The following is a 26,924-nucleotide window of genomic DNA, read 5'->3' on the forward strand; positions in this document are numbered from 1 at the left end:
TTCCATTTATATGAAAACTGTAGTGGCAGAAAGCATAGATCAGTGGGCTGGGGCCAAGGGTTAGGGAGGGTTGGCAAAAGGACATGAAGGAGTATTTTGGATTGATTATAGTAGTTGTTACATTAGTGTATATAATTACCATAACTCACCAAACTTTACATTTAAATGGAGTGAATTTTATTTTATGTAAATTATACCTCAATAAAGTTGGTGGGGGAATGAGACTTGAGAAACTCCTCAACTTGCTTATTTAAACTTTTTTTAAATAAAAAAGTTATTTGTATTCATTTTCAAGGGAATATATTTGGGGAAATACAGGTGCTCTAGGATGTGTAATGCAGGAAGAATTCCTCTCTCCTTTCTGTGTCATGATTGAACCCTAGTCCTCTAGAGTTGTTAGAATTCCTTTTGTTACTAGAGTTGCTGTCTTTTGGGTATGAAGCCAAAGGGAGTTTTATCATTTACTTTTATCTTAAATTCTAGATTTTGATCTCTCTTTTCCATTATAGGCACAGTCACTATACTTGTTAATTTGGCCTAATGATATAATATGGATAATCATATTTTCTTCTCTAATTTTTATCCCACAGAATTCAACCTTAATATTTTGCTGCATTTTATAAACTTATCTTCTATACATTGGTCTTTACTTTAAAAAACTGGGGAGAAAAAGTGAAAAAGAATTTAGAGAAAAATAAGAAAAAGGGATTGGAAAAACCTGTGTTTAATTAGACTGAAGTTTTAGACCAGTAAATTTATTTTCAGAAGTACTGATAGTGTCTCTGGTTTCTGCTTAATTTGTGCATTCTTCATTTGGTAGTCCTCTCTTTCATTCTCTACCATCCTGCTCTCATTACTGCAGTTTCTTCATTCAAGAATGAAGGTAAAGGGAATTTTAATCTCTTCCTTAAAAAGATTCTCCTTAAATATGCTTTGAATCTTTGGTGGAAAGATAGTATGATCAATATTCTTAGTATTTTATCACTTTTAAGATACACTTTAATGAGTTCATAATAGTTTACATCAATGTAAGATTTCAGTTGTATGTTATTTCTTGACTATCACCACATAAGTGCTCCCTTTCACCCCCTTTGCCCACCCCCCACCCCCTGGTAACCACTGAACTGTTCTCTTTGTCCATGTGTTTGTTCATATTCCATGTATGTGTGAAATTATCTGGTGTTTGTCTTTCTCAGTCTGGCTTATTTTGCTTAGCATAATTCCCTCTCGGTCCTTCCATGCTGTTGCAAATGGGATGATTTTTGTCTTTTTTATGGCTGAGTAGTATTCCATTGTGTATATATACCACATCTTCTTTATCCAATCATCAGTCGATGAACACTTGGATTGTTTCCATCTCTTGGCTATTGTGAATAGTGCTGCAGCAAACATAGGGGTGCATATGTTACTTTGGATTGTTGATTTCAAGTTGTTTGGGTAGATGGCCAGTAGTGGGATAGCTGGGTCTATGGTACTTTTATTTTTAGTTTTTTGAGGAATCTCCATGCTGTTTTCCATAGTGGCTGCACCAGTTTGCATTCCCACCAGCGGTGAAGATACACATTTTTTCACATTTAAACATCTCTGAAATTGGGCTGCATCTAGCAATATACCACCTAGAATTGAGTTCTTCAGAGGATTTCATTTCTTTCAGTCACCTGGGGGCAATATTAACCATCCTAGTAGTGTAAATTCAGACCACAAGCCTACATGACTTACTAGTTCAGATTCTCAGGGGGAGGTTCCCCGTCTCTGACGCAGTGTCAGGACTGAGATGTATACCTTTCTTTGTGTGCTCCTTCTTCGTTGCAGGTTTATTTCTCCTTTTCCCTTGTATTACAGGTAAAGGCCTTTGATATCCTAGCTTTATGAGGCTCTGACTTTTCTCAGGCATTTTTCTCCCCTTTCTTAGTGGCATATAATATTGGTGAGTTTTACAAGTGATGGCATCTTAAATTTTAATCATCTTTAATTTTGTTTTCACGCATGCATCCATATTCACTTCTTATCACTGGAACTTTTTTATATTGAGTATTTGAGTGAGAAAATGAATATTATAATTAATTCATGTTTTATTTTAGGAATGATAATATGCATGTTGTTCAGACTTTTAAAGCACAGGCTGCTGTTCTCCTGGCACAATCCGATAAACAATGTATCCCTCCTGAGGATGTTCCTTAGGAAAAATATTGAGACAAATTAGCAAGAAGTTACTGGCTGGAATTTTTTTTTTTTCCTTTTTCTCCCCAAAGCCCCCTGGTACATAGTTGTATATTCTTCATTGTGGGTCCGTCTAGTTGTGGCATGTGCGACGCTGCCTCATCATGGTTTGATGAGCAGTGCCATGCCCATGCCCAGGATTCGAACCAACGAAACCCTGGGCCGCCTGCAGCAGAGTGCGCGAACTTAACCACTTGGTCACAGGGCCAGCCCCTACTGGCTGGAATTTATGAAAACAAAAACTAATGCTACTAAATGACTTTAGCTTTTATAATCTAGTCCAAAATTTCTTATCGTGTCTGTATATCCATCGTATTTGAACTTTCAATTTTTAAGAATCCATTTCATAAATTAGAATGTTCTTACTCATATTTTGTTTTTTAGATCCCTAAGCATACTTTTTACTGAAGGGTGGGGACATAAAGGGAGACTGAGGTCCTACCATTACATTTTTTAAATAATAGCTTTATTGAGATGTAGTTCATGTACCATTCAATTCACCCTTTTAAAGTGTACAGTTCAGTGGTTTTAGGATAGTCACAGAGTTATAGACCCATCACCACTATCTAATTTTAGAACATTTTCATTACCCCCAAAAGAAACCCTGTACTCATTAGCAGAAACTCATCCTTCCTGCCTCCCACAGCCTCTGGCAACCACTAACTTCTGTTAAGTTTTTAGTTTAATTTTTAGTTCAGTTAAATATTGTGTCTGCTCTTTACAAGGGCCCTGTGCTTAGTGTTGGGAAAGCAGTAAATTCTGGTCTCAAAGTTTATAATCTAGTAAAGAGTAAGACAACTAACCACATAGTTTATGTATGTGACAAAATATAGTAAGTGCCAAAATAAAGGATTTTGAATATTTAAACCTCTCACATGGATCACAACTTTATAGAGTTTTAGTTGTTGGTGAAATCTCTTTCATTAAGTAGAAAAGTAATCTGAAGGGCCGACCCAGTGGCATAGTGGTTAAGTTCGTGTACTCCACTTTGGCGGCGCAGAATTTGCTGGTCTGGGTCCTGGGTGCGGACCTAGCACTGCTCATCAAGCCATGCTGAGGTGGCGTCCCACAGAGCACAACCAGAGCGACCTACAACTAGGATGTACAACTATTTACTGGGAGGCTTTGGGGAGGAAAAAAAAAAAAAGAGGAAGATTGGCAACAGATGTTAGCTCAGGGCCAATCTTCCTTAAAAAAAGAAAAGAAAAAGGAAAGCAATCTGAGACTCAGAGGCATCACTGTCACATAGTTCTGTGGCATAGCGAGAATAGTTTCTTGAAGAAATCACTTTGAGATTGCTGGGCCTTGAAAAATAAGATAGAGATAACTGAAGAGGACATTTCAGATGTAGGGAACAGCATAAACAAAGCCTCGGGACACTTTTAGGAAATAGCAAGTAGTTCATTTTGATTATTAGAGCAAAAGGTGCATGATGTGGAGCAACATGAGATAAAACTGATTTTCGAAAGATGATAAAGGGCTTTGAACTCCTTCAAGATACAAAAATTGGTAATTTATTAGTTTGGGTAGATAATGAGGAAGGTCTAAAGGTTAGTAAGTAGGAGAGGAACATGATTGGAGCTGGGCTTTAGGACAGTGGTTCTCAAATTATCTATGATGGAAGACCAGTTTTTTAAAAAAATTCCAATCTGTTTCAAATTGATACACTTATATAGTAAAAATTAATTATTAGAAAAGTGAAGAGACATAAAACGTAAGTCTACATTTCTTATTACTTTCAAGAGACATAAAATTTCTCTGTCAAATTGCTAAAAATGTTTCTGAACACTCACAGTTTCTGTACGTATCATGTAATGGACTCATAACTGTTTGCAGACCAGCATTGGTCTGTGGACCACACTTGGAGTAGCGCTCCTGCACAGCGATTAATTTGGCGTTAGTGTGCAGGCAGAGCAGTTGTGAAGTGATTGCTGCAGAGTTCGTGAGGACCTGCACAGGTTGTGAGCAGTGTGAACTGAATGGAAGATCTGCGTTCCACAGACATTTGGAGACTTAAATGCAGGCGAGTGAGATGATTGTGAGATGATACGGATTTGATGGAGAGGAAAGAATCAGAAGATACTGACTAGATTTTAGACTTGAGTGAGAAAATGAGAGTGCCAATAGCAGGAATACAAACTAGTTTGGGGAGAGAGCTACTAAGTTAGGTTTTCAATAAAAATCCACATTTTGGCATTTTTCTATTAGGTAAAAACACACAGAGAGAAATCATTTGGTTCATAATCTAAATTTGCAGTTTCAAAAAAGGACTTGTAACTTTTGCTTTTCTTTGGTTGTCACAGAATTTGAGTATGTAATTACACAAACCCTTAAGCAAAACATACTCAAGAAGATTTTCTGCTTGTATCCTTAGTCTCATTTGTTGTTGCAGTAACTGTTGTTGGGCGCATGGCCAGGAAACTGTGACTCCTACAAGGGGAGGAGCTAGGGATAAAGTTCACTATTGCCAAAGAAATGCTATTCCCAGTGGATTTGTGTGGAGCAACAGTGATATCCAATGACAAGTTAAATTAGACACAGAGGTGTTTTCTCCAAAGCCGTCTCAGAGGATGCGTACTGTTGAGGGGCCTGGTTCAGACTAAAACAGTCTTTTTGAAGTTAGGTTAAAGTCACACACAAAAAATTGTACTAGGGACTTGAAGAAGAATTTTGTTATGTGACTTGAAGAACTGGTTGACTGATAGTTTCACACTTTGCAGAACGGCAACCAGTGACAGATGAGGTAACGCTGCTTTGAATTATGAGTGAAATCTTAAAATCAAGAGTTTGTTATTTACGAAATTCCAAATTTAGGAAATTGCATGTTCGTGTTCCTTAAGTGTGAGAATCTTCGGTCCCTGTTCTTAAAGTACGTAATATTGATAGTCTTATTTCTTATGTTTAATATCTATATTTATTTGGATAGAATTTCTTCAAATTTCATGCCTTACTGCAATGGAATATGATAGTAAAAGCTGTTACATTTGTCTTTATGTTGAAGTCTGTGCCTGGTCTTATAGTGTTTCTGTGTCTGTCTCCTAAAGGTTGTTTCTCTTGTTAATGCTCAAATCTGTATCTTGCAAATGACTTAGTATTTAGGAATTTCTGGCTGATAGTTGCATTCTAAGGTTGGATGCTTAGTTCGGTCATCCTTTCTGGGGTGGCAGCTTTGTGCTTTATTTAAAAACAAGCTTTGGAAAGTTTCACAGATATTTTCGAACTCTTGCGCGTAGATCTGGAGTATGTTCCAGTGGTTAATAATTTAGAAAAGTGACATAAGTAAACTGGCATTGGCAAAAATAGAATCAAGGTCCTGGGACCAATAGAAATTTTTGGATTCCCCAAGCAGATAAGATCTTTTTGTTTTAAATGTGTGGTGGGACAGTGAGCCAGTCTTTTAGTTGATAGAGTACCTAACTCTTTTGTTATAGCAGTAAAGAATGGTTGTTAGTTTGAGGCCAAGAGATTAGTTTCTCTTGAAGACTGTATCCTGGAGACGTGGTATTTCTGGCTCAAGTCTGCATCTCTGCTGAAGTCTGTGCATACTTTCAGCATTTGGATGTTTATTATCTTTGTAAATCTTAGCATATATGTTATTACAGTTCTATATAATGCAGCTGTTCCATTTTGTCATTATAGCTTAGCTTATACACTTTAGATATTTGCACACGAATTAGATTTTATTCCCTATTGCCCCCTCCTCCCATGTTTTATAGCATAAATTAGAGAAAGAGAAAGAGAGATGAGAGTATATGTGACGTTTTTCTTTTTGTCATAATAGGAATGAATTAGAAGGGGAGGAAGGCGTGATTATTTCTTTTTTAAGTTCAGGGTTTGCTTCTGTGGGTGAGGGTATTCATTTTGATTGAAAATGAAAAGATAAAAGATATTTGGTGGAAGATCTTCGTAGGAAAACATTCTTATTTCCTAATTTTAGGCATCTAGAAAGTCTTTCCTAGCTCTGGCTACTTCCTGAAGGACAGCTTCTAGGATATGTGTCACAAAATGGTACATGCTTTGTAGCAGGCATTCAACAAATGAGTTGATTGAATAAAGTGACTAATTAAAGAAGAAAGAGTGCAATTTGCATATTTATTAGTGATTATTTTGGCAAAAACAATAGATTTCATATTTCTGATATATGTCATCCCTAGGGTTGTATGGATAATACCTAAGGTGCATTGTGATCTGTGTATCTTTAAAAAATGTATGATAAGGAGGACAGGCTTAATCTCTCTTCAGGCTAAAAGAGAATCTGATAAACTGTCTTGCTGGGTTTGTTGATAGTTTCTTTCTACCTTTAGCACTGATTGATATTAGCAAAGTCTCTTTTTCCCCGTGATTTTAGTTCTGCCTGAAACCAGCTTGCATCATTTTTCTGTCAGAATCAAAGTTGTTTCTTTCATTATGTGGTTCCTTATTATATCTCTCCTGGATTGTACCACAAGGAAGAAGACTCTTCCCAGGCCATTCCTGCCTGAATTCCTGTAGCATATTTTAGGCATGTCAGCTGTTTGGGCTCTGATCAAGGATTTGATCCAGTTGGCCCCCTAGCTTGAATTGAGAGTGTGTTTGAAAAGCCTAAGCTTCAGTAGTAACATTTAGTTTCCAGAGTTAGAACCATTGCTTTGTGTCTTTTCCTCATCTTGTGCTTCAAAAGGATTTATGTAACTGGGAAAAGACGATAATAAAGTAGACGTTCTTATCAGTAAAAGCAAGGTTAAGTTTGATAAAGTGGTAGAAGGGTCATGGTGATATATTTTGTGTTGCGGGTGTTTCAAAAAAGATTTGAGGGGCTTGCCCTGTGGCTGAGTGGTTAAGTTCGCACGCTCCGCTGCAGGCAGCCCAGTGTTTTCATTGGTTCGAATCCTGGGTGCGGACATGGCACTGCTCATCAAACCACGCTGAGGCAGCGTCCCACATGCCACAACTAGAAGGACCCACAACGAAGAATATACAACTATGTACTGGGGTGGGGGGCTTTGGGGAGAAAAAGGAAAAAAAAAATCTTTAAAAAAAAAAAAAAGATTTGGGTGGATGCCTGGATTGCCTTTCTTGCTTTGTCTTACTGGAAAACTTCTATTGTCTAAGATTCAGCTCATACATCTCTTCTGGTCTCCAGACAGCTGGTGCTTTCTCCTCCATGTTAGTTTATAGCATTTACTCAATTGCTATAATTATTTGCTTGTAAATCTCTCTCCTGCTAGGCTGAATTCCTCAAGAATAGAGATTGTAAGTTAAAATATAAGTTCCATGAGAGCAGGTACTCTTTTGTTCACTGCCGTATTGCAGTACCTGGCATATAGTAGATGCTCAGTAAGTATTTGTTGAATGAATCTATTTATCTTTATATCTTTAGTGTCTGGCATATGGTAGGATTTAAATGAAACTCTCTTTATTAAATAAATTACAAACGAACGAGTGAATGAATTGTAAAATCTCAGAAATAGCTTATTTTATGGGGTCAGACATAGAAAAGGAGAGCTGATGCTTTGAAAGCATGAGTGTATGGCATTGTTAATGCCAAGACGATAAAAAGTGCACGTTTTCGTATAATATCTGATTTCACTTATTGTATAAGAAGGACTTACGTAATTTTTATTGTGAATCTTAATATTGGTATTTAGATGAGAAGATCTAGAAAGATAGCCAAATAATTCCATTAAACTTAAGAATTTTTTTCAGTATTAATTGAGATATCATCTCTTACTCCTTTCTTTAGGGTGTTTGTGAACCGAAGTTTAGCCATGGAAAAAATAAAGTGTTTTGGTTTTGATATGGATTATACACTTGCTGGTGAGTAGCACTTTCTGTCTGCTTAAGAACTACTGCTTTGGATGTAACAGTGGCTCCACAGGAGACAATTCAATAAACACTTGTTGATTTAATCATATATTTAGCTGCCAGAAGCTCTTGTTATCAAGCTGCTTCCATAGAGATTTGAGAATATTGAAATTACCAGACATTCTTGAGATTTAGATTGTACAGATAGGCAGAACAGTGCTAAATTATTTTAGGGACCCTGTTAAGAAATGCTATGGTGAAATTATATTTTACTGTGTATATTTGGGCCCTTTTGGCTTTTACTCCCTTAAGCTGTTCTTCAAGGGTAGAATTTTGGATCTCTTACTCTACCACAGGGTAAACTTTTATCAGTTAAAAATTTTAATGTTATTCTTAACACAAATGGAAAATGTGTTCGTTTTCCATTGGAACAATTGCACACATCCTATGTAAAGACTTTTTAAAAACTAGAGCTGTTAGCTTCGTTCATTATAAAATAGACCCCAAACACCATCACTGTGCTGTTTTTCGCCTCCTGTTTCTGAAACACATTTGACATAATCAATGTATAGTCAATAACTGCAACATTTTCAGAACTTAGGAGGTTTTTATTAAAATATTTGCAGTCTGGTGAAAATGTCATTTAATTTAAGAAATAGTAGGGATGAAGGACTGAGTTGAACACGTGCATATATATAAGTGCATGCACGTGTGTACAGCTATGACACTCAAGAATCTTTCAGAAATTTTCTGTAAAAAATACCGTCTTTAAGGACACAAAAAACCTTAAAAATGTATAAATTCACTTATATTCAGAAACCTTTTTGTAACAGTATTAGAAAACTGGCTTCCTTTTCAAATTAGACAAATCTCAGTTTGGTATTCACTTTAGGCTACAAATATAAATGGATAATATAAATGTACAAAAGTGAGCACATGCTGTTTAAAAGTTAGTGGCACGTAGATGTGGCCATGATATTTACCAAACAAGTTATATATTAAAAATAGACACTGACTTGATTTGAATTTCTCTTTCTTCCCTCCATACTCTATTTATTAAGTTTTTTATTGCCTTAAAGTTATTTTTCCTGCATTTTGATTCTTTCATATTTTCCTAATTGGACACAGAGACTTTTAGGAGCACTTCTCAGAAGGCAGGTGGAAGCACTGTACTTTCTTAGTATAGATCGTGCTGTCCAGATTGGGAGAAAATCTTTCTCCTTTCTAGAATTCTAGATCTCCAGGGAAAGCAATGATGAGATAGTTCAGCAGCTGAAAGAGATATAATCTAAAGCAGAAATAGAAGTTAATGAGATCAAAAAGTGACGAACTTTTTCCCTTTGGTTATTAAGACAATCTCATTGTATTGAAGTAGTATCAATAAGTATCCATACTTTCAATAAGTATTTATTGAAAACCTGTAATGTGCCTGGCACATATTGTTACTGAGCATTGAGAGAGAACTCACAGAATAAAGAAAAAATGAATTCTCGTTTAGTGAAAAAGTCACTGAATCTTAGTCTCTAAACTTTAGAGATACCTTATGGTTTCTTCTTTTTATTTGTTTTTTTGTAACCTCACTTCATATTTTAATGCTTACTCTTAGTCTAGACACTAATATACTTTGGTTATGTGTAAGTATAATAGTAATTATTAACATTTATTAAGTGCTTATTATATGCCAAGCCCCGGTCTGAGTTTTACCTACATGGATTACATGTAATACATGGATTATCTCATTCACACCACTTAATATATGCAAAAACTCTAGGGGCCGGCCTGGTGGTATAATGGTTAAGTTCACGTGCTCTGCTTTGGCAGCTCCAGTTCATGGATTTGGATCCCAGGCGTGGACCTACACCATTCATCAAGTCATGCTGTCCCACATACAATATAGAGGAAGGTGGACACAGATGTTGGCTCAGGGCCAATCTTCCTCACTAAAACAAACAAACAAACAAAACCTCTATGAGGCAGATACTACTATTAGTGTCTTCATTTTACAGATGACACTAAGATGTTAAGGACTTTGTCCAGGGACATTTAGCTATAATCAAGCTGAACTAAGACTCAAACCTAGGCATACCTGTATATATATGTGCATAGTAAGTTTCAATTATCATTTTGAATAATGAAAATTTATAGTGAGGTATAATTTCAAAGTGATAAGTTTCCCCCCCCCCTTAAACAGAACTTAAGCACTCAAAAGAGCAAAGCCATTTAAAGTAGTCCCCTTGAGAGACTAGACATTCCAACAATTCTGTGTTGAATGAAAAACATTGTTACCCTTCTTGTGGTATTGCCTTCCCTCGGGTAGGAAAGCTACTTTATATTTATACTCTGACCTGTTTTCCAGAATGATATTTATTAAATTGATCTGTGACTAACTTTTGGTTACTTAAAAAACAAACAAACCATACCCTTGAAGTGCTAAGGAATTTTCATCAGAAAAATGTGCCATGAAATACAGACACAAGACTAAATGTTTTATGAAAACTTTGAGTATTTGGGATAAATATCCCTGGAATAAGCATAATAGCCTCACAGGGGAAGTTCTTGAAAAGTGTCTATATTCTTTCTGAAGCCTTCTCTGAGACATTGTCTTCTTGCTGCAACCCTGACACCTTGGTACATCATTCTCTCAGAGCAATTTATATTGTCAATTGCAGCTCTTTTTTTCTTTTTTTTCGGTGAGGCAGATTGTCCCTGAGCTAACATCTGTGCCAGTCTTCCTCCATTTTGTATGCGGGCTGCTGCTGCAGCATGGCTTGATGAGTGGTGTATAGGTCCACACCCGGGATCTGAACCCAGGAACCCTAGTCTGCTGAAGTGGAGCTTGTGAACTTAACCACTGCTCCACCAGGCTGGCCCCAGTTGCAGCTTTTGTTTACTTGCCAGTCGCCCCATTGCCCTGCAAGTTCCTCAAGGACACGGGCTTTTTTTATTTTTACACATTTATATGCTATGTGTTGCTTAAAGCCTGGCTTATAGTAGGTGCCCAGAAAATATTTATTGAATGAACAATTTGGGTGCATAAGTTTTAATGTATCAGTTTAAGAATCAATCATGGTACTTGACCCAGTAAATACACTAATTATTCAAGTGAATTACTTTTAAAGATGCACTTATTCTTAAAATTTTAATAAACTTTATTCAGGAATAAGTTGCATACAATAAAACACGTGCATTTTAAGTATATAGATTGAGTTTGACAGAATGTATGCACCTGTGTAGCCACCACCACAATCACGATATAGAATATTTCCCTCATTCCAGAAAGTTCCTCATTGCCTCTTTGAAGTCACTTCTCTCTCCTACCCCACCCTTTGCCCCAGGGCTTTTTGTCAATATAGATTAATTTTGCCTCTTCTAGAATTTCTTAAAATGGAATCATACAGAATGTACTCTTGTGTCTGGCTTCTTTTTTTTTTAAGTTTTTATTTTATTTTATTTTTTTAAAGATTGGCACCTGAGCTAACAACTGTTGCCAGTCTTTTTTTTTCCCTTCTCCTTCTTCTCCCCAAAGCTCCCCAGTACATAGCAGTATATTCTAGTTGTAGGTCCCTCTGGTTGTGCTATATGGGACGCCACCTCAACATGACCTTATGAGCAGTGCCATGTCTGCGCCCAGGATCTGAACTGGCAAAACCCTGGGCTGCTGATGCGAAGCACGCGAACTTAACCACTCGGTCATGGGGCTGGCCCCTTAAATTTTTATTTTCTTAATTTTTAATTTTTTTAAAGATTTTGTTTTTTCCTTTTTCTCTCCAGAGCCCCCTGGTACATAGTTGCATATTTTTAGTTGTGGGTCCTTCTAGTTGTGGCATGTGGGACGCCGCCTCTGCATGGTCTGATGAGCAGTGCCATGTCCATGCCCAGGATTCAAACCGGCAAAACCCTGGGCCACCAAAGCGGAACGTGCAAACTTAACCACTCGGCCATGGGGCCGGCCCCTTAAGTTCTTATTTTGAAATAATTTTAGACCTATGGAAGAGCTGCAAAATTAATAGTTTGCCTTTACTCTCTCCTAATGGTAATATCTTACTTGATCATAGTACAATTACAGAAACTAAGAAATTAGCATTTAGTATAGTACTATTAATTAAACTGCAGACTGTGTTTAGTTTTTACTGGTTTTTTCACTAAAGTTCTTAATTCCAATCCAGGATCAAATTGAGAATCCCACATTGCATTTAGTTGTCATATTTTCTTAGTCTCTTCTGTTATAGTTCCTAAGTCTTTCCTGTCTTTCATTGCTGTGATGCTTTTGAAGAGTACTTGTTAGGTATTTTTGTAGAATGTTCCACAATTTGGGTTTATCTGATATTTTTTCATGAATAGGTGGAAGTATTTTGCATGTTTGGGAAAAATACCACAGAAGTGATGTGCTCTTTTCAGAGCACGATACCAGGGTACATAATGTTGTGAAGTCTTATTAATAGTGATGTTAGCCAGTCAATATTATGAAATTATCCTGTTTCTCTTTAAAATTTCTTTTTGTGGAGGGAGGTGCCAAGTAGTGTTCCATTGTATGTGTATACCACAATTTGTTTATCTATTTATCTTTTGATGGATATTTCGGTAGTTTCTAGTTTGTGGCTATTATGAAGCTACTGTGGTGTATAAGCCTTTTTGTGGATGTATAGTTTTACTTCTGGGTAAATACCTGGGAGTGGAATTACCAGATTATATGTTTACCTTTTAGGAAACTGACAAATGGTTTTTCAGAGTAATGATACCATTTTAAATTCTCACCTAGCAAATATGAGCATTCTAGTTGCTCCACTCCTCACCTATACTTGATTCTTGCAGGTTTTTAGTTAGTCTTGAAGTCAATAGTGTAAGTCCTCTATCTTTATTCTTTTTTGGAATTGTTTTGATTTTCTAGATCCTTCACATTTCTATATAAATTTTAGAATCAGCTTATCAGTTTTTAAAAAGGCCTGCTGGGATTTTGATTAGGATATCTTGATCTCTATATCAACTTGTGGAGAATTGACATTTTAATTACTCTGGGTCTTCCATTCCATGAACATGATACCTTGTTCCATTTATCTAATTTTCTTTAGTATCTCTTAGCAATGTTTTACGATTTTTGGTTAAAGGTCTTTCATGTGTTTTGTTACATTTATCTAAGTATTTCATGGTTTTTTGTAATTGTAAATGGTGTTTTTAATTTCATTTTCTATTTTTTTGTTGCTAGCATTAAGAAATACAGCTCATTTTTTATATTGACGTTGTATCCTGTGACTTGCTAAATTCACTTATTAGTTCCAGTAGCTCTTTTGTAGATTCCTTATAATTATCCACATATATGTTCATATCATCTGCAAGTTACTTAATTTTTCCTTTCCAATCTGTATATATTTATATCTTATTTTATTAAAACTTTGTTTTGCCTTATTGCACTGGCTAAAACTTTAATACTATGTTGAATTAGAGGTGTTGAGAATGGACCTACTTGCCATGTTTTTGATCTTAGGGAGAGAATGTTCAGTTTTTCACTATTAAGTATGAAGTCAATTGTAGCTTTTTGTAAATGTTTTTTATCAGGTTCAGAACGTTCCCTTTTATTCTTAATTTTCTAGGAGTTTTATTTTTGACATGAATGTGTGCTAAACTTCATCAAATGTTTTTCTGCTTCTGTTGAGATGATCGTATGGTTTTTCTTTTTTAGTCTGTTATAAGAGAGAATTACATTGATTTCTGAATGTTAAACCACTTTGCGTTCCTGGAATAAATGTCACTTGGTCATGTACTGTTCTTTTTATATAGTATTGGTGAATTTGCTTTGCCAGTATTTTGTTGAGGATTTTGCATTACGTTCATGAGGGGTATTGGTATGTAGTTTTCTCTTCTTGTGATGTTCATCTAATTTTGGTATTAGGGTAGTGCTGGCTTCATATAATGAATTGTGAACCATTCCCTTTTCCTATTTTCTGAAAGTTTGGGTATGAGTGGTATTGTTTTTTCCTTAAATATTTGATAGAATTAACTGGTGAAGCCATCTGGGCCATGAGTTATCTTTGTGGGAAAGTTTTAAATTATATATTCAACTTTTAAACATGGATATAAGGCTAGTTGGAGTTTCTATTTCTTCTTGTATTAGTTTTGATAATTTGTGTCCATTTCATCTAAGTTTTAAATTTATTGGCATAAAGTTGTTCATAATATTCTTTTATTATTCTTTTGATATCTGTAAAGTCTGTAGTAATGGTCTCTTTTTTTTTAAGATTGGCACCTGGCTAACAACTGTTGCCAATATTCTTTTTTTTTTTTCCCCTGCCTTTTCTCCCCAAATCTCCCAAGTAGATAGTTGTATATTTTTAGTTGTGGGTCTTTCTAGTTGTGGTATGTGGGACGTCACCTCAACATGGCCTAATGAGTGGTGCCATGCCCACGCCCAGGATCTGAACCAGTGAAACCCTGGGCCACCAAAGCATAGTGTGCAAACTTAACCACTTGGCCATGGGGCTGGCCCCTCTTTTTCATTCTTGATATTGGTAATTTGTTTCTTTTTTTTTTCCTTCATAAGTCCAGCTAGAGGTTTATCAGTTTTATTGATTCCTAGACCCTGAAGAACCAGCTTTTGGTTTCAGTGAATGCATAAGAATAAGGGAGATTTAAATTTAGAGGTGATTTTAAAGTAATAATTTATAAGTATGGAGTTATAACCTGCTTTTCTGATAATTGTTGACTATAAGAAAGTAATTACTTATAAAATTAATATAGTAAAGTATTATCCAAATACTCCAGGTACCACTATCTTTATTTGCTTTATATTTTTTATTAGGACTAAGCAGGAAGCTCTTTGATTTCTGACTATAATTTTTCAGTTTGTTTATTTGTTTTTTTGTGTTCTAACTCTTAGTATCATTAACATTATTTTTTGTCTTGTTGACTTGCTTTCTTGCTTCCAGTGTTTGTGGAAAATAGCAATTTTCTGTTTAGAGTGAAATGTGGCACAATGTACTTCCTTTCATTTTTTTCTCTTGTATATTTTGACTTTAGAATTTGGAGGATTCAGAGAAGAATTGGTTTCTTAATTTTTTTCAGTATTAACTCAGTATATATTAAGTGCCTAACAAATAGTAGCTGTTATAATAAATAGCTACCTTTTTTGTATAATACTACTATTCCTAACATAAAGAAGACATTTAGTAAGCATTTGATTTTTGGGGTGGGAAGGACTAACTCAATAAATGTTAATTTTATCTGAAATGAAATGATTAGATATGCTATAGAACTGTTACCTAGCATAATCTGTGAATTGGCTACTCTAGCAAACAATATTTTGAGTGATACAGGTACCATTTACAGCATAGATGGATTACAAGTTTTCAGAGTTAGAATGTAGTGAAATTGATGGTGAGGCCAGGATGGATGCTTCTGAAAGGTCTGGATAGGACATCACATCTCCAATGGCAGTCATGTTTTGGAATTGTACGTTCATTGAGAGAAGATGGTTACTGACTCAGGGCCTTACCCACTGTAAACTTTGTCTAAATTTTTTTCAGAGAATAGCTACATGGGTTTCTTGGAGTTTTTTCCCCTTGTTTTCATATGTGGGAAATGTATATGACTTTTTGATGGAAAGTGTAGGGGATGGGATCTAATTTTGGAGATTTAAGCTATTTTCATAAGGAAACAGCTCTGTTTTTAGTCTTCTAGACAATGGCCACAGAACACCTTCTTTAGGCGGAGGGGTGTCATGGTTTGGTTTGGTTTTCATTTTTTACCTTTTTTATAGTTCATATTGATAAATGAGAAAATTTGCTTTGAATAATCCTGATGTTTTGAGAATGCAGTTCTTCATGTCAAATGTTGGGGTTGGTAGAATTAGTGGTGAATAATCATTTAAAACTTTGATTTGTCACTAATGAGTAAGGAAGACGATAATTGAGGCAAGAAGACATACATGGACTCTTAAGAATCTTAAACTATATACATAATGATTTTAAACTTGTCATTTTCCAAAAGTAAACTGTATAGAGCTTTGGTAGAATAAAGTTACTTTGTGGGGGAGCAGAGGTTTTGGTTTTATTTTTAGTTTGTTAAAAGAGAAATTGGTGGCTTTACTTGTGTTATCTTTTAAAAATTGTATTATTTTGCTTACAATTTGGTACGTTTCTTCCCCTGAATGAAGTGTGTCACACAGTTCAGTAACATAACCCATTCTGATGGGAAGGAACCTCGTTATCTTTATCTCATCTGAATGCCAGCCTCATACCTCAAACAATTTTTCAGAGAAGATCCCTTCATCATCAGCTGTCTCTGTAAATAAAGTGAGCCATACATTTTTAATGTTTTTATTAGTATATTTGCAGGGTTTCCATGTAAGATTGACATTTTTATATAAAATAAAAACAAAAACCCCCAAACAAAAAACTTGTCTATTGACATAAACTAATTTTTCCTGTTTGTTTTAATTCTGAAATCTGCCTGTAGAATTAACTGCCATTATTGGCATTTAGCTCCTTATTTCTGTAATGCTGTAGATTAACACTGTATTTCTCTAGTGGAATTATGTATATTTCTTATGCTCTAACCAGTTTTTGTACTAAGTACAGATGAATTTATATATGAAATTCAGTGTTTAGAATCTAGGTAATACTAAGTATTGTATATTAGCTTTCCCACTGACCAACAGTGGGCTGTGTTTTATATAAAAAATACTATTTATAATTCCTATTTATAATCAGACCTATTTATAATTCCTCTCTTACCCCAGATTACTTTAGCAACGTTCTTTGCACATGATGTATATCAGAAACTTGTCCTTCGCATTTTTGGCTCCCTCTTCAGATATGTTTTTCTTTTCCCTTTTCTTGAGGCTTCTTAATTAATTAATTAAATTTCCTTAATTAAATTTCCTTAATTTCCCTGTTAGGTGCTCTGGTTTCCTAAGTTGCCCTACTGTGGGTCCTTTCTAGACCTCAGATTTTGTTTATGGTCTTTATCTGAGAGCAGTCCTTAGCTTTTTTATACTTACGTGGGACAGTCAGCTGAGTCATACAGGTAAGTGCATTCTCCAGGACAAATTAAGCCAAAAAAGATCTTCAAAGTCAACCTAAGATTAGGTCTTTGTACTTGTAAGAGAGCAAGAAAGTTCTTTTTAACCCAGCTACAGTCATGTACCGTATAACAACATTTCAGTCAACAACGAATGGCATATACAAGGGTGGTCCCATACGATTAGTACCATAGGGCCCACCCTGTGGCCGGATTCGCACGCTCTGCTTCGGAGGTGGAGGGTTTCTTCAGCTTGGATCTTGGGCGCAGACATTGCACCGCTCCTCAGGCCATGCTCGGGCACCATCCCACATGCCACAACTAGAAGGACCCACAACTGAAACTATACAACTGTGTACCGGGGGGCTTTGGGGAGAAAAAGGAAAAATAAAATCTTTAAAAAAAAAAAAAAGATTAGTACCATATAGCCTAGGTGTGTAGTAGGCTATACCATCTAGGTTTGTGTAAGTACGTTCTATGATGTTCGCACCACGATGAAATCACCTAACTACACATTTCTCAGAACATATCCCCATATCAAGTGGCCTTGACTGTACTCCCTATCCACAGAATGAAGGGACCAATGTATACTATTTTTTTTAATTTTTAAAATTCTTTTAATTGCAGTAACATTGGATTGTAACAATATATAGCTTTCAGATGTACATCATAATATTTTTCGAATTCTGTGTAGATTACATCATGTTCACCACCCAAAAACTAATTATAGTCCATCCCCTCACATGTAAGCCTAATCACCCCTTTTGCCCTCCCCCCATACTATTTTTGAATTTTATTTCTTTGCTTTTGTTTGCATAGAAGACTGCTAAAAATGTTCTCTTCCTGAATTTGTTATTACCAACAGTGGACAATAGAGTGAAAATAGAAAACACGGGGAGAGTTGGTGTGTTTTAGGTTCTTTAGTGCTTGTTCATTTTTCAAGTGACAGGTAGACATAAATAGTCCTGTGTTTTCTGTTACTGTTAGTATTCTGTTAGTTTTATAATATTATACCCAGAAATTTATTTCCGAGGTTTTAAATGAGAAATTCTTTTCTGATTAAATGAGTGACATAAAATACTTATATCACCTCCTTATGATTATAGGTCACTATCTGACAGACTGCTGATCTATAAAATGTACTTTCTTTTTTTTTTTTAAAGATTTTATTTTCCCTTTTTCTCCCCAAAGCCCCCAGTACATAGTTGTATGTATTTTTAGTTGTGGGTTCTTCTAGTTGTGGCATGTGAGACGCCGCCCCAGCATGGCCCGATGAGCAGTGCCACATCTGCGCCCAGGATCCAAACTGGCGAAACCCTGGGCCGTCAATGCGGAGAGCACGTGAACTTAACCACTCGGCCACAGGGCCAGCCCCCAAAACGTGCTTTCTTTAACAAGCAAAATGTTAGCCAGTGGCTAAATGAGAGTAATCTAGGTGTAAAAAGTGATTAAAAAAAAAAAGCCAGAATAATCCTCTTTCTGTTTCAAAGGTTAAGTCCTATATACTCTGAGTTTAGGCCCAGTCTTATTTTTATCTTTACTAGAGGCTGTATGGTTGGAGAAAAAGGCAGAAACCTCAGAGTGTGTTAGACCTGGATTTGGATCCCAGCTCTACCTTAGCTAGTTCTTGGCCACCAGCATGTTGCTTAATCTCCCTGAGTCTCAGTTTCTTCATTTAATCCCAAAAGTGGGGTAGTCGGGGTGGGGGGGGAGGGATAAACTATTGGTATAAGTTTACATGAAATGATGTATATAAAATGATTAATGCAATGAAAGTAGTTCTGTTGCTCTGAGTAGTGATACCAAAGTATTAATATACTGAACTTGGGCTGTAAGGGAAGATCTAAGGAATGAGGAGAAAAATATCAATATAAAACTCATTTATACCCCAATATATTATGGAAAAATCTGGAATGTTAGCCAGATGGCAGTGGAATATTTAATCACTCTTTTGTCTTTAATTTTCTTTTTAAGTATTGCAAATCATCATGAACTTAATAGATAAAATTCTTTTCTGAGTAGCTTTTTAATGACATGGTGTTTGGCATCACATTATGTCGCCATAGAAATTAAGCAGTCTTTCCAGTGAAGGGTTATTTCTCAGCAGGATCATGCTGAAGGAATAGATCTCTGAGAACAGATCCTTACTTAAATTAAAAAATTTTTCTTGAGGGCCAGCCCAGTGGTGTAGTGGTTAGGTTCACATGCTCCTCTTCAGTGAGCCCAGGGTTCTTGGGTTGGGATCCTGGATGTGGACCTACGTACTGCTCATCAAGCCATGCTGTGGAAGTGTCTCACATACAAAATAGAGGAAGATTGGCATAGATGTTAGCTCAGGGACAGTCTTCCTCACCAAAAAGAAAAAAGATTTTCTTTATGACAAAGGTATCACTGATATGCTTCTAAGTGTAAGGGTTAGGGTTAGGGTTAGGGTTAGGGTTCTTTTAAGTGGAAAGAAGTAGTTGACCTTTGGGTTACGTGAAAGACTTAAACATGCAGTAAGTTCCATGGAGTTAACATCAAAATTATATATGTAGAATAATTAAACTGTCGGAAGTCTTTACCCCAAGGGAGACAAGGGCAACATTTTTGGGTGGGGGGAGGGTTTGTTAATATTTGCTTAATGTTCTTCACAAATATAGAGTGACTCTTGGTTTAAGATTATGAAAAATGTATTATTTCTAACTTGATTCATTTAGGAAATTATCTTGATTTTTCAATTGTCTCCTTTTGGGGGAGGGAGGGGCAGCTCTTGGGCTCAAAGATCCAAAAAGAGACACGTTCTGATTTTTTTCCAGCTCCAACACCTATAGGTTCTGAGCCATTTGGGTAAGTCCAGCAGTAAGTTCCTTATTTTTGTTACCATTTCAGAACTAGTGTCCAGTCCCTCCCATTTTTCTGAGAAATTGTCGGGAGGAAGAGAACAAACGTTTACTAAGCATGTGCTATTATGTCCTAGGAAATGTACTTTGTGTACAGTATACCTTTTAATCCTCACAGCAGCCCACTGAGACAGGGTATACCAGCTCCATTTTACAGATGAAGGCGGCCAAGTCAGGAGGTAAAATGACTTTCACGTAGCCAGCAATTAACTTAAGACTCAACCAGAATTTACACTCAGGTCACTTTCCATTTCTCATGCTGCTCCCACTTATCAGAGGAACAGAAATTATTTGCTAACCTCTAAATGAGAAATCAATAAGAGAAAAAAGCTCAAATAAAAAAGATCCTTCATTTTTTTTTACCAAAAATGGAAATCCTCCATAGGGCAAAATGCATTTTTCTCTTGCATTTGAATGTAGTCCTCATCCTTAGAATATAGGTAGTTTTACACAATTTTTTTTTCAATTTTTAAAAATAATCTTAAGGAAATCAAGCCTAAAGAGTACTGTGTAAGTACTCTGTTCCAAGTGTTAGAATTCTAATATTGTCCTTTTTTTCCCCCCAATGACAAAACCTTGGGAGGGATTGAAAATATACTTTAGACTCCTCCCTTTTGAATTTTTCTGCCCTCCTCTCCTTTCCAGCCCGTATCATTACCCACCAGGGATGAAATCCAATTAGACAGACCTAAGCACTTTGCATTAACAAGGCTAAAGTAAGGAGAGAAGATAGAATAAAGCTATTAAGAGTACCAGGGAAGAAATTAAGAGAAACTAGTTCTTGGTGTCCATAAATTAGAGGGTTATCTTGCTAGGAGCAGAAGCTTCTCAGGGTCTTTGATCTCTCGTGCAGAGTAGGTGCACTCTGATCTTGTATTGTTATTGAAATTGACATTTTGACACGACATTTAAATGAGCATTTTTTGCGTGGTATTTACTGAAGTCAGCTATTGTATATCCTCACCAAACTTATTGGCAATTGAGGTATTTAAAGGGAGAGAGGAAGGGCTGGCCTGGTGGCGCAGCCGTGAAGTGCGCATGTTCCACTTCCGCGGCCCGGGGTTCGCTGGTTCGGATCCCAGGTGCGGACGTGGCACCACTTGGCATGCCATGCTGTGGCAGGCGTCCCACATATAAAGTAGAGGAAGATGGGCGTGGATGTTAGCCCAGGGCCAGTCTTCCTCAGCAAAAAGAGGAGGATTGGTGGCAGATGTTAGCTCAGGGCTAATCTTCCTCAAAAAAAAATAAAAAGGGAGTGAGGAAAAACAACTTAAGTAGAAAGTACTATACAGTACTGGTGTACTGTCACTGAAGACATCTCAAACAAGGTAGAACACCTTTTTTTCTCCTTTAAAATTGTGGTAAAATGTACATAATGTAAAATTTACTGTTTTATCCATTTTTAAGTGTATAATTGAGTGGCATTAAGTACATCCACAGTGTTTTGCAAACCTCACCACTATCCATTTCCAGAACTTTTTCGTCATCCCAAACAGAAACTCTGTACCCATTAAGCGATAACTTCTCATTCCCTCCTCCCTCAGCCCCATAACTTCTAATCTACTTTGTCTCTGTGAATTTCCCTATTCTAGATATTTCATATAAGTGGAATTATATAATGTTTGTCCTTTTGTATCTGGCTTATATGTCTTAGCATAATGTTTTCAAGTTTCATCCATGTTGCAGCATGTATTAGAATTTCACTACTTTTTAAGGCTGAATAATATTTGATTATGTATATATAGCACATTTTGTTTATCTGTCATCTGTCAATGGACACTTGGGTTGTTTCCATCATTTGGCTATTGTGAATAATGCTGCTGTGAACATTGATGTACAAGTATCTGTTTGAGTCTTTGCTTTCAGTTCTTCTGAGTATATCTGCTGGAATAGAATTGCTGGATCATATGGTAATTCTGTGTTTAACTTTTTTTTTTTGCTGAGGAAGATTAGCCCTGAGCTAACATCTGTTGCCAATCCTCCTCTTTTGTTTTTTTTTTTTTTTTTGCTTGAGGAAGATTGGCCCTGAGCACTGCCATCTGTGCCAGTCTTCCTCCACTTTATATGTGGGTCACTGCCACAGCACGGCTGACAAGTGGTGTAGGTCCCCACCCAAGATCTGAACCCGAGAACCTGGGCCACCGAAGTGGAGGATGCTGAACTTAACCACTACTCCACGGGGCTGGCCCCTATCTTTAACTTTTTGAGAAACTGCCAAACTCTTTCCCACAGTGGCTGTACCATTTTACATTCCCACCAGCAATGCATGAGGGTTCCAGTTTCTCCACATTCTTGGCAACACTTGTTATTTTTAGATTTTTGTTGTTGTTGTTTTGATAATAGTCATCCTAATGGGTGTGAGTTGGTATCTCATTGTGGTTTTGATTTACATTTCCCTAAAGGCTAGCAATGTTGAGCATCTTTCATGTGCTTATTAGCCAATCATATATCTTATTTGGAGAAATGTCTATTTAAGTTCTTTGTACTTTTTTTTTTTTTTGAGGAATATTAGCCCTCAGCTAACATCTGCCACCAATCCTCCTCTTTTTGCTGAGGAAGACTGGCCCTGAGCTAACATCTGTGCCCGTCTTCCTCTATTGTATATGTGGGATGCCTGTCACAGCATATGGCTCGTCAGGTGGTGCTAGGTCTGCGCCAGGGATCTGAACCCGTGAACCCCGGGCTGCTGAAGTGGAGCATGTGAACTTAACCGCTACACCTCCGGGCCCGCCTCCTTTGTCCATTTTTTAATTGGGTTGTTTGGTTTGTTGTTGTTGAGTTGTAGGAGCTCTTTAAATATTCTAGATGTTAATACCTTATCAGGTATATGATTTGCAAATGTTGTCTCCTGTTCTGTGGCTTATCTTTTCACTCTCTTGATAGTGTCCTTTGAAGCAGAAAAGTTTTTAATTTTGATGAAATCCAATTTATCTGTTTTCTGTTTTTTTCTTTTGTTGCTTGTGCTTTTTCTGTCACTTCCAAGAAATCATTGCCAAATTCAATACAATGAAGATTTTCCCCTATGTTTTCTTCTAAGAGTTTTATAGTTTTAGCTCTTGTGTTTAGGTTTTTGATCTGTTTGGAGTTAATTTTTGTCTGTGGTGTAAGGTAAGGGTCCAACTTCTTTTTCATGTGGATATCCAGTCTTCTCAACACCATTGAAAAGACTGCCCTTTCCCCACTGAATGGTCTTGGCATTCTTATCAAAAATCATTTGACCATATATGTGGGGAGAGCACTTTTTATTTATTTATTTATTTTGAGGAAGATTAACTGTGAGCTGGCATCTGCTGCCAATTGTCCTCTTTTTGCTGAGGAAGATCGGCCCTGAGCTAACATCTGTGTCCATCTTCCTCTATTTTATATGTGGGACGCCTACCACAGCATGGCTGGATGAGTGTGCGTACATCCGCACTAGGGATCCAAACCAAGGAACCCCGGGTCACCGAAGCAGAATGTGGGAACTTAACCACTGTGCCACTCGGCCGGCCCCAGCACTTTTTTTTTTTTAATGAAACATACAACAGTGTAAACTTTTGTCTGTGTTTCAGTTTTCTGTGTGTGTGTGTGTGTGTGTGAGTGAGGGAGATTGTCCCTGAGCTAACATGTGTTCTAGTTTTCCTCTATTTTGTATATGGGTGGTCGCTGCAGCATGGCTTAATGAGCAGTGAATAGGTCCCGGCCTGGGATCCGAACCCACGAACCCTGGCCACCAAACGGTAGCATGTGCACTTAACCACTACACCACTGGGCTGGCCCCCCAATCTTCCTCGTTTTGCTTGAGGAAGATTGTCCCTGAGCTGCCATCTGTGCCAGTCTTCCTCTATTTTGTATGTAGGATGCCACCACAGCATGGCTTGAAGCAGATCACACGAACTTAACTGCTACACCACTGGACCGGCCCGTTAATATTTCTTCTTAAAGATAAGGGGCTGACCCAATGGCACAGTGGTTGAGTTTGCAGTTGCCAGTGTTTATGTTCTTTACTTTCCATTGCCAGTCATAAAAGCATTCAAATGTAAGCCAGATACTTTTTTTGTGAATAAATGTCATGTAATACTATTAGTTGTATCAGTAAAATTACTAAAATGAATCCTTTTTTCCCCTAATATCGCAGGCTGTTTTCAACATGGGTAAATTTGTTTACAAAGTAGTCCTAATATAATAGCTACCTTTGATTTTTTATCTCTTTTCTGCTTACACATTCTCTGAATATTTGCTTTATAATAGGGATAATGGCCACTGGGCAAAGGACAAATGATAATGGAGTCAGCTGTGTAGGTTAAAGCTTAACGGATAGAGCCTGCTGTGTCAGGGAGCTCTTAAGAGTCGGTTACTTCGGCAGACCCTGAGGTGATTGTGATTCTTTCAATGTTGGGAACGTTTGTTTGGTTTGACAGTTGTGAAAAGGAATCAAATTCAGGTAATTACTATTGTTATGACATAATTGTCATGGCATTGTGGTAGGGGACCAAAGTAAGTGACTACATGAAGATTCCTTTATTTCCTAAGTTTTTTTTATCCACCCCATCAATTTTTCCTTGAGATGAATAGAGTAATAGTATTATCTAGGCTACTCTGTGTTTCTTGAAGAATGAGTTTATTTCCACTTGAATTTCCAGTTCATTAAGTACTAAATCTATTTGCTTCTTTAAGACTCTGAAGAGGACAGTCAAAACATTTCATTTATTTGGGAGAACTTATGTGGAAGTGTCTGACCTACAGGGTACACTAGAGTTTGCACACCGGTGGCCCGTGGGCCCAACTCAGACCACCATAGTTTGTCTCAAGTAGAGTTTGTTGGTTTTTTCAAATTGAGTCAGAAGTTGAAAATTGGGAGATTACAAGTAAAAATCTAGGGCTGACTGTTATCACGAAATTGGCCACATTTGGCTGTCATTTCCACAGGGAAGTCAGCTGTGGCTGCGTAGCTACTGTGAGACTCGCACCAACACTTTTCACACTTTCACACAGCCCATTGCACACGATAACTGACGTGCCTGACCCTGCTGTGAGTTTTTGGAACATATTACCTGCATCTGAGTCTCAGAAAGTTTGTCTGGTAAACTTTATAGAACCTTGATATAGTCCTTATAAAAATGAATTATCTGTATAAGCCTGTATAAATCATACATAGTTTCAAGAAGACTTCCTGGGGTGGGTTAATTGGCTCCTTTTCTGTTCCCCTGTACCTCCTTAGTTATATTACGTTGTTGATCTTCTAAAATTTATTATAAATATCTAATTGTATATCCCTGTAGTGCACTATGAGCTCCCTCAGGCCAAGGACCAAGAGCTGTTGTGGTTTATGTTCTTGGCATCTAGTGCCTGGTACACAGTAGGCATCCAAATGTTTGTTACATTTCTCTAACTTTAGTACAGATATTTAAGTGTGGTGATCTGTTCTTATTTTGGGGGAAAAATTACATATTAGCTTCAATTTTTTTTAAATTACAAGCAGCTCCTTTGATTAAAGAGGATTTTTTGAAGTTATCTCAATAATTTTCAGTTTTCTTGTTTTAAATTGAAAACAATACTCTAAATACAAATTCCTAGTAAATGTACAGATTCTCAGAGGGAAAAAAATTGGAGTTAGGTAATTTTTTTCCGTGTATTTTTAAAATAAACATTCTTCTAATACTCTTAATAATTCTTAAACAAATACATTTCCTAATTGCCATTTAATTTTGCTTTTGCAATGACTTGAAATTGGTAGTTTTTCAAACTCTGTTTCGTTATTTACATATCTAGCCATTTGGGAGTTGATTTTCTTTCATATTGGTAAAAGTGTTGCATAGTGTCCAGCTTTTGTTTTGTTTTGTTTTGTTTTTTTTGAGGAAGATTAGCCGTGAGTTAACATCTGCTGCCAATCCTCCTCTTTTTGCTGAGGAAGATTGGCCCTGAGCTAACATCCATGCCCATCTTCTTCTACTTTATATGTGGGATGCCTACCACAGCATGGCGTGCCAAGCGGTGCCATGTCTCCACCCAGGATCCAAACCGGCGAACCCCGGGCTGCCGAAGCGGAACATGCACTCTTAACTGCTGCGCCACTGGGCCGGCCCCTAGCTTTTGTATTTTAAGTAATTAAAATTGAAATAGTTTTTAGAAATTTTCATTATCTTTGTTTAGATCACTTGTGATCTCTTGGGTTAGAGATAAAATTTTTGACTATGTCTGTTATTGTGTTAGGGTTTTCAAATAATTTTGAAAAGTAGAAAGTTCTAGTATCTGTTTATATGAGAATTGGAAAGACTTTTATTTAAAATTTCCTTAACGACAATGTGAATTGTTACCTTTCCTGGTTATAGTCTCAGAGAACCAACATCGCGTAGCCCGAACAACTCTCTAGTTGTTGATGTTGACGTTGATCACGTTTACAGCATAAAAGCGAAGAACTGTTCTTGGGTGGTTGGGTTGGATTTTTAGTTTTCATAGTGATTGGTGGTCGTGGTTTCTCCTAGTTGTAAGGTTTTTAGGACTTTTAGACATTATACTTAGTCATTTCTGCTCTTCTATTATTAGTACCATCTCCCTTTCACAAAAAATTCAGAAGTTAGAGGAGTCTCTCCATGTTTTCAAAAACCTAAATGTCTCTAGGGAAAATGACTCCCTATAAAGTTAAACATAATGCATACCTTAAAAGTGTCAGTATCTTTAAAGGATGTATGTACTTTATGAAAGTAGGATAATATCATTCTTCTTACTGAGGGCAAATATCCACTGACAGAATCAAAATAAAACATTTTCTTTCTATTCCGTATTTAGACGTCTGGTTAGATTTTTAGCAGCATGAAGTTGGTTCTTGTCTATATCAAGATGACAAATTTAAGTGTTGGAGGGGTAGAAAAGTAGGTAGGTATTTAGACACAGGCAAATAGACTTAGTTTAAATGGGTACTTAAAAGCCAGATGAGACTGCTCTGGTTTATGCCTTATTTAGTCTGTTCACTTACTCTAGGTCAGTTTTAAACACTTTACCAGCTTCATTCAGTTTCTATCTCATAAACCTGAAATGTGCTAGAGA

The 26,924-nt window shown here is 36.7% G+C and overlaps 1 protein-coding gene across 49 annotated transcripts in view; it reads left to right on the forward strand.

Moving 5' to 3' along the window:
• The window catches only part of NT5C2 (5'-nucleotidase, cytosolic II), a 139,433-nt gene that overhangs the window by 91,035 nt on the left and 21,474 nt on the right, over positions 1-26,924 (forward strand). For 29 of the 49 annotated variants that reach the window (XM_070556765.1, XM_070556895.1, XM_070556782.1 and 26 more), the window contains one exon: positions 7,943-8,016. The exons of 6 other annotated variants lie outside the window; for them this stretch is intronic. In XM_070556765.1, the coding sequence (XP_070412866.1) occupies positions 7,943-8,016 (74 nt within the window). Of the gene's footprint in view, positions 1-4,706; positions 5,090-7,942; positions 8,017-19,814; positions 19,846-26,924 lie in introns of those variants that run through there. 14 more of the 49 variants (XM_070556915.1, XM_070556923.1, XM_070556928.1 and 11 more) reach the window with 12 other exon arrangements.

Source organism: Equus przewalskii, chromosome 1 (assembly GCF_037783145.1).
Source record: "Equus przewalskii isolate Varuska chromosome 1, EquPr2, whole genome shotgun sequence".
Lineage (NCBI taxonomy): Eukaryota > Metazoa > Chordata > Mammalia > Perissodactyla > Equidae > Equus > Equus przewalskii.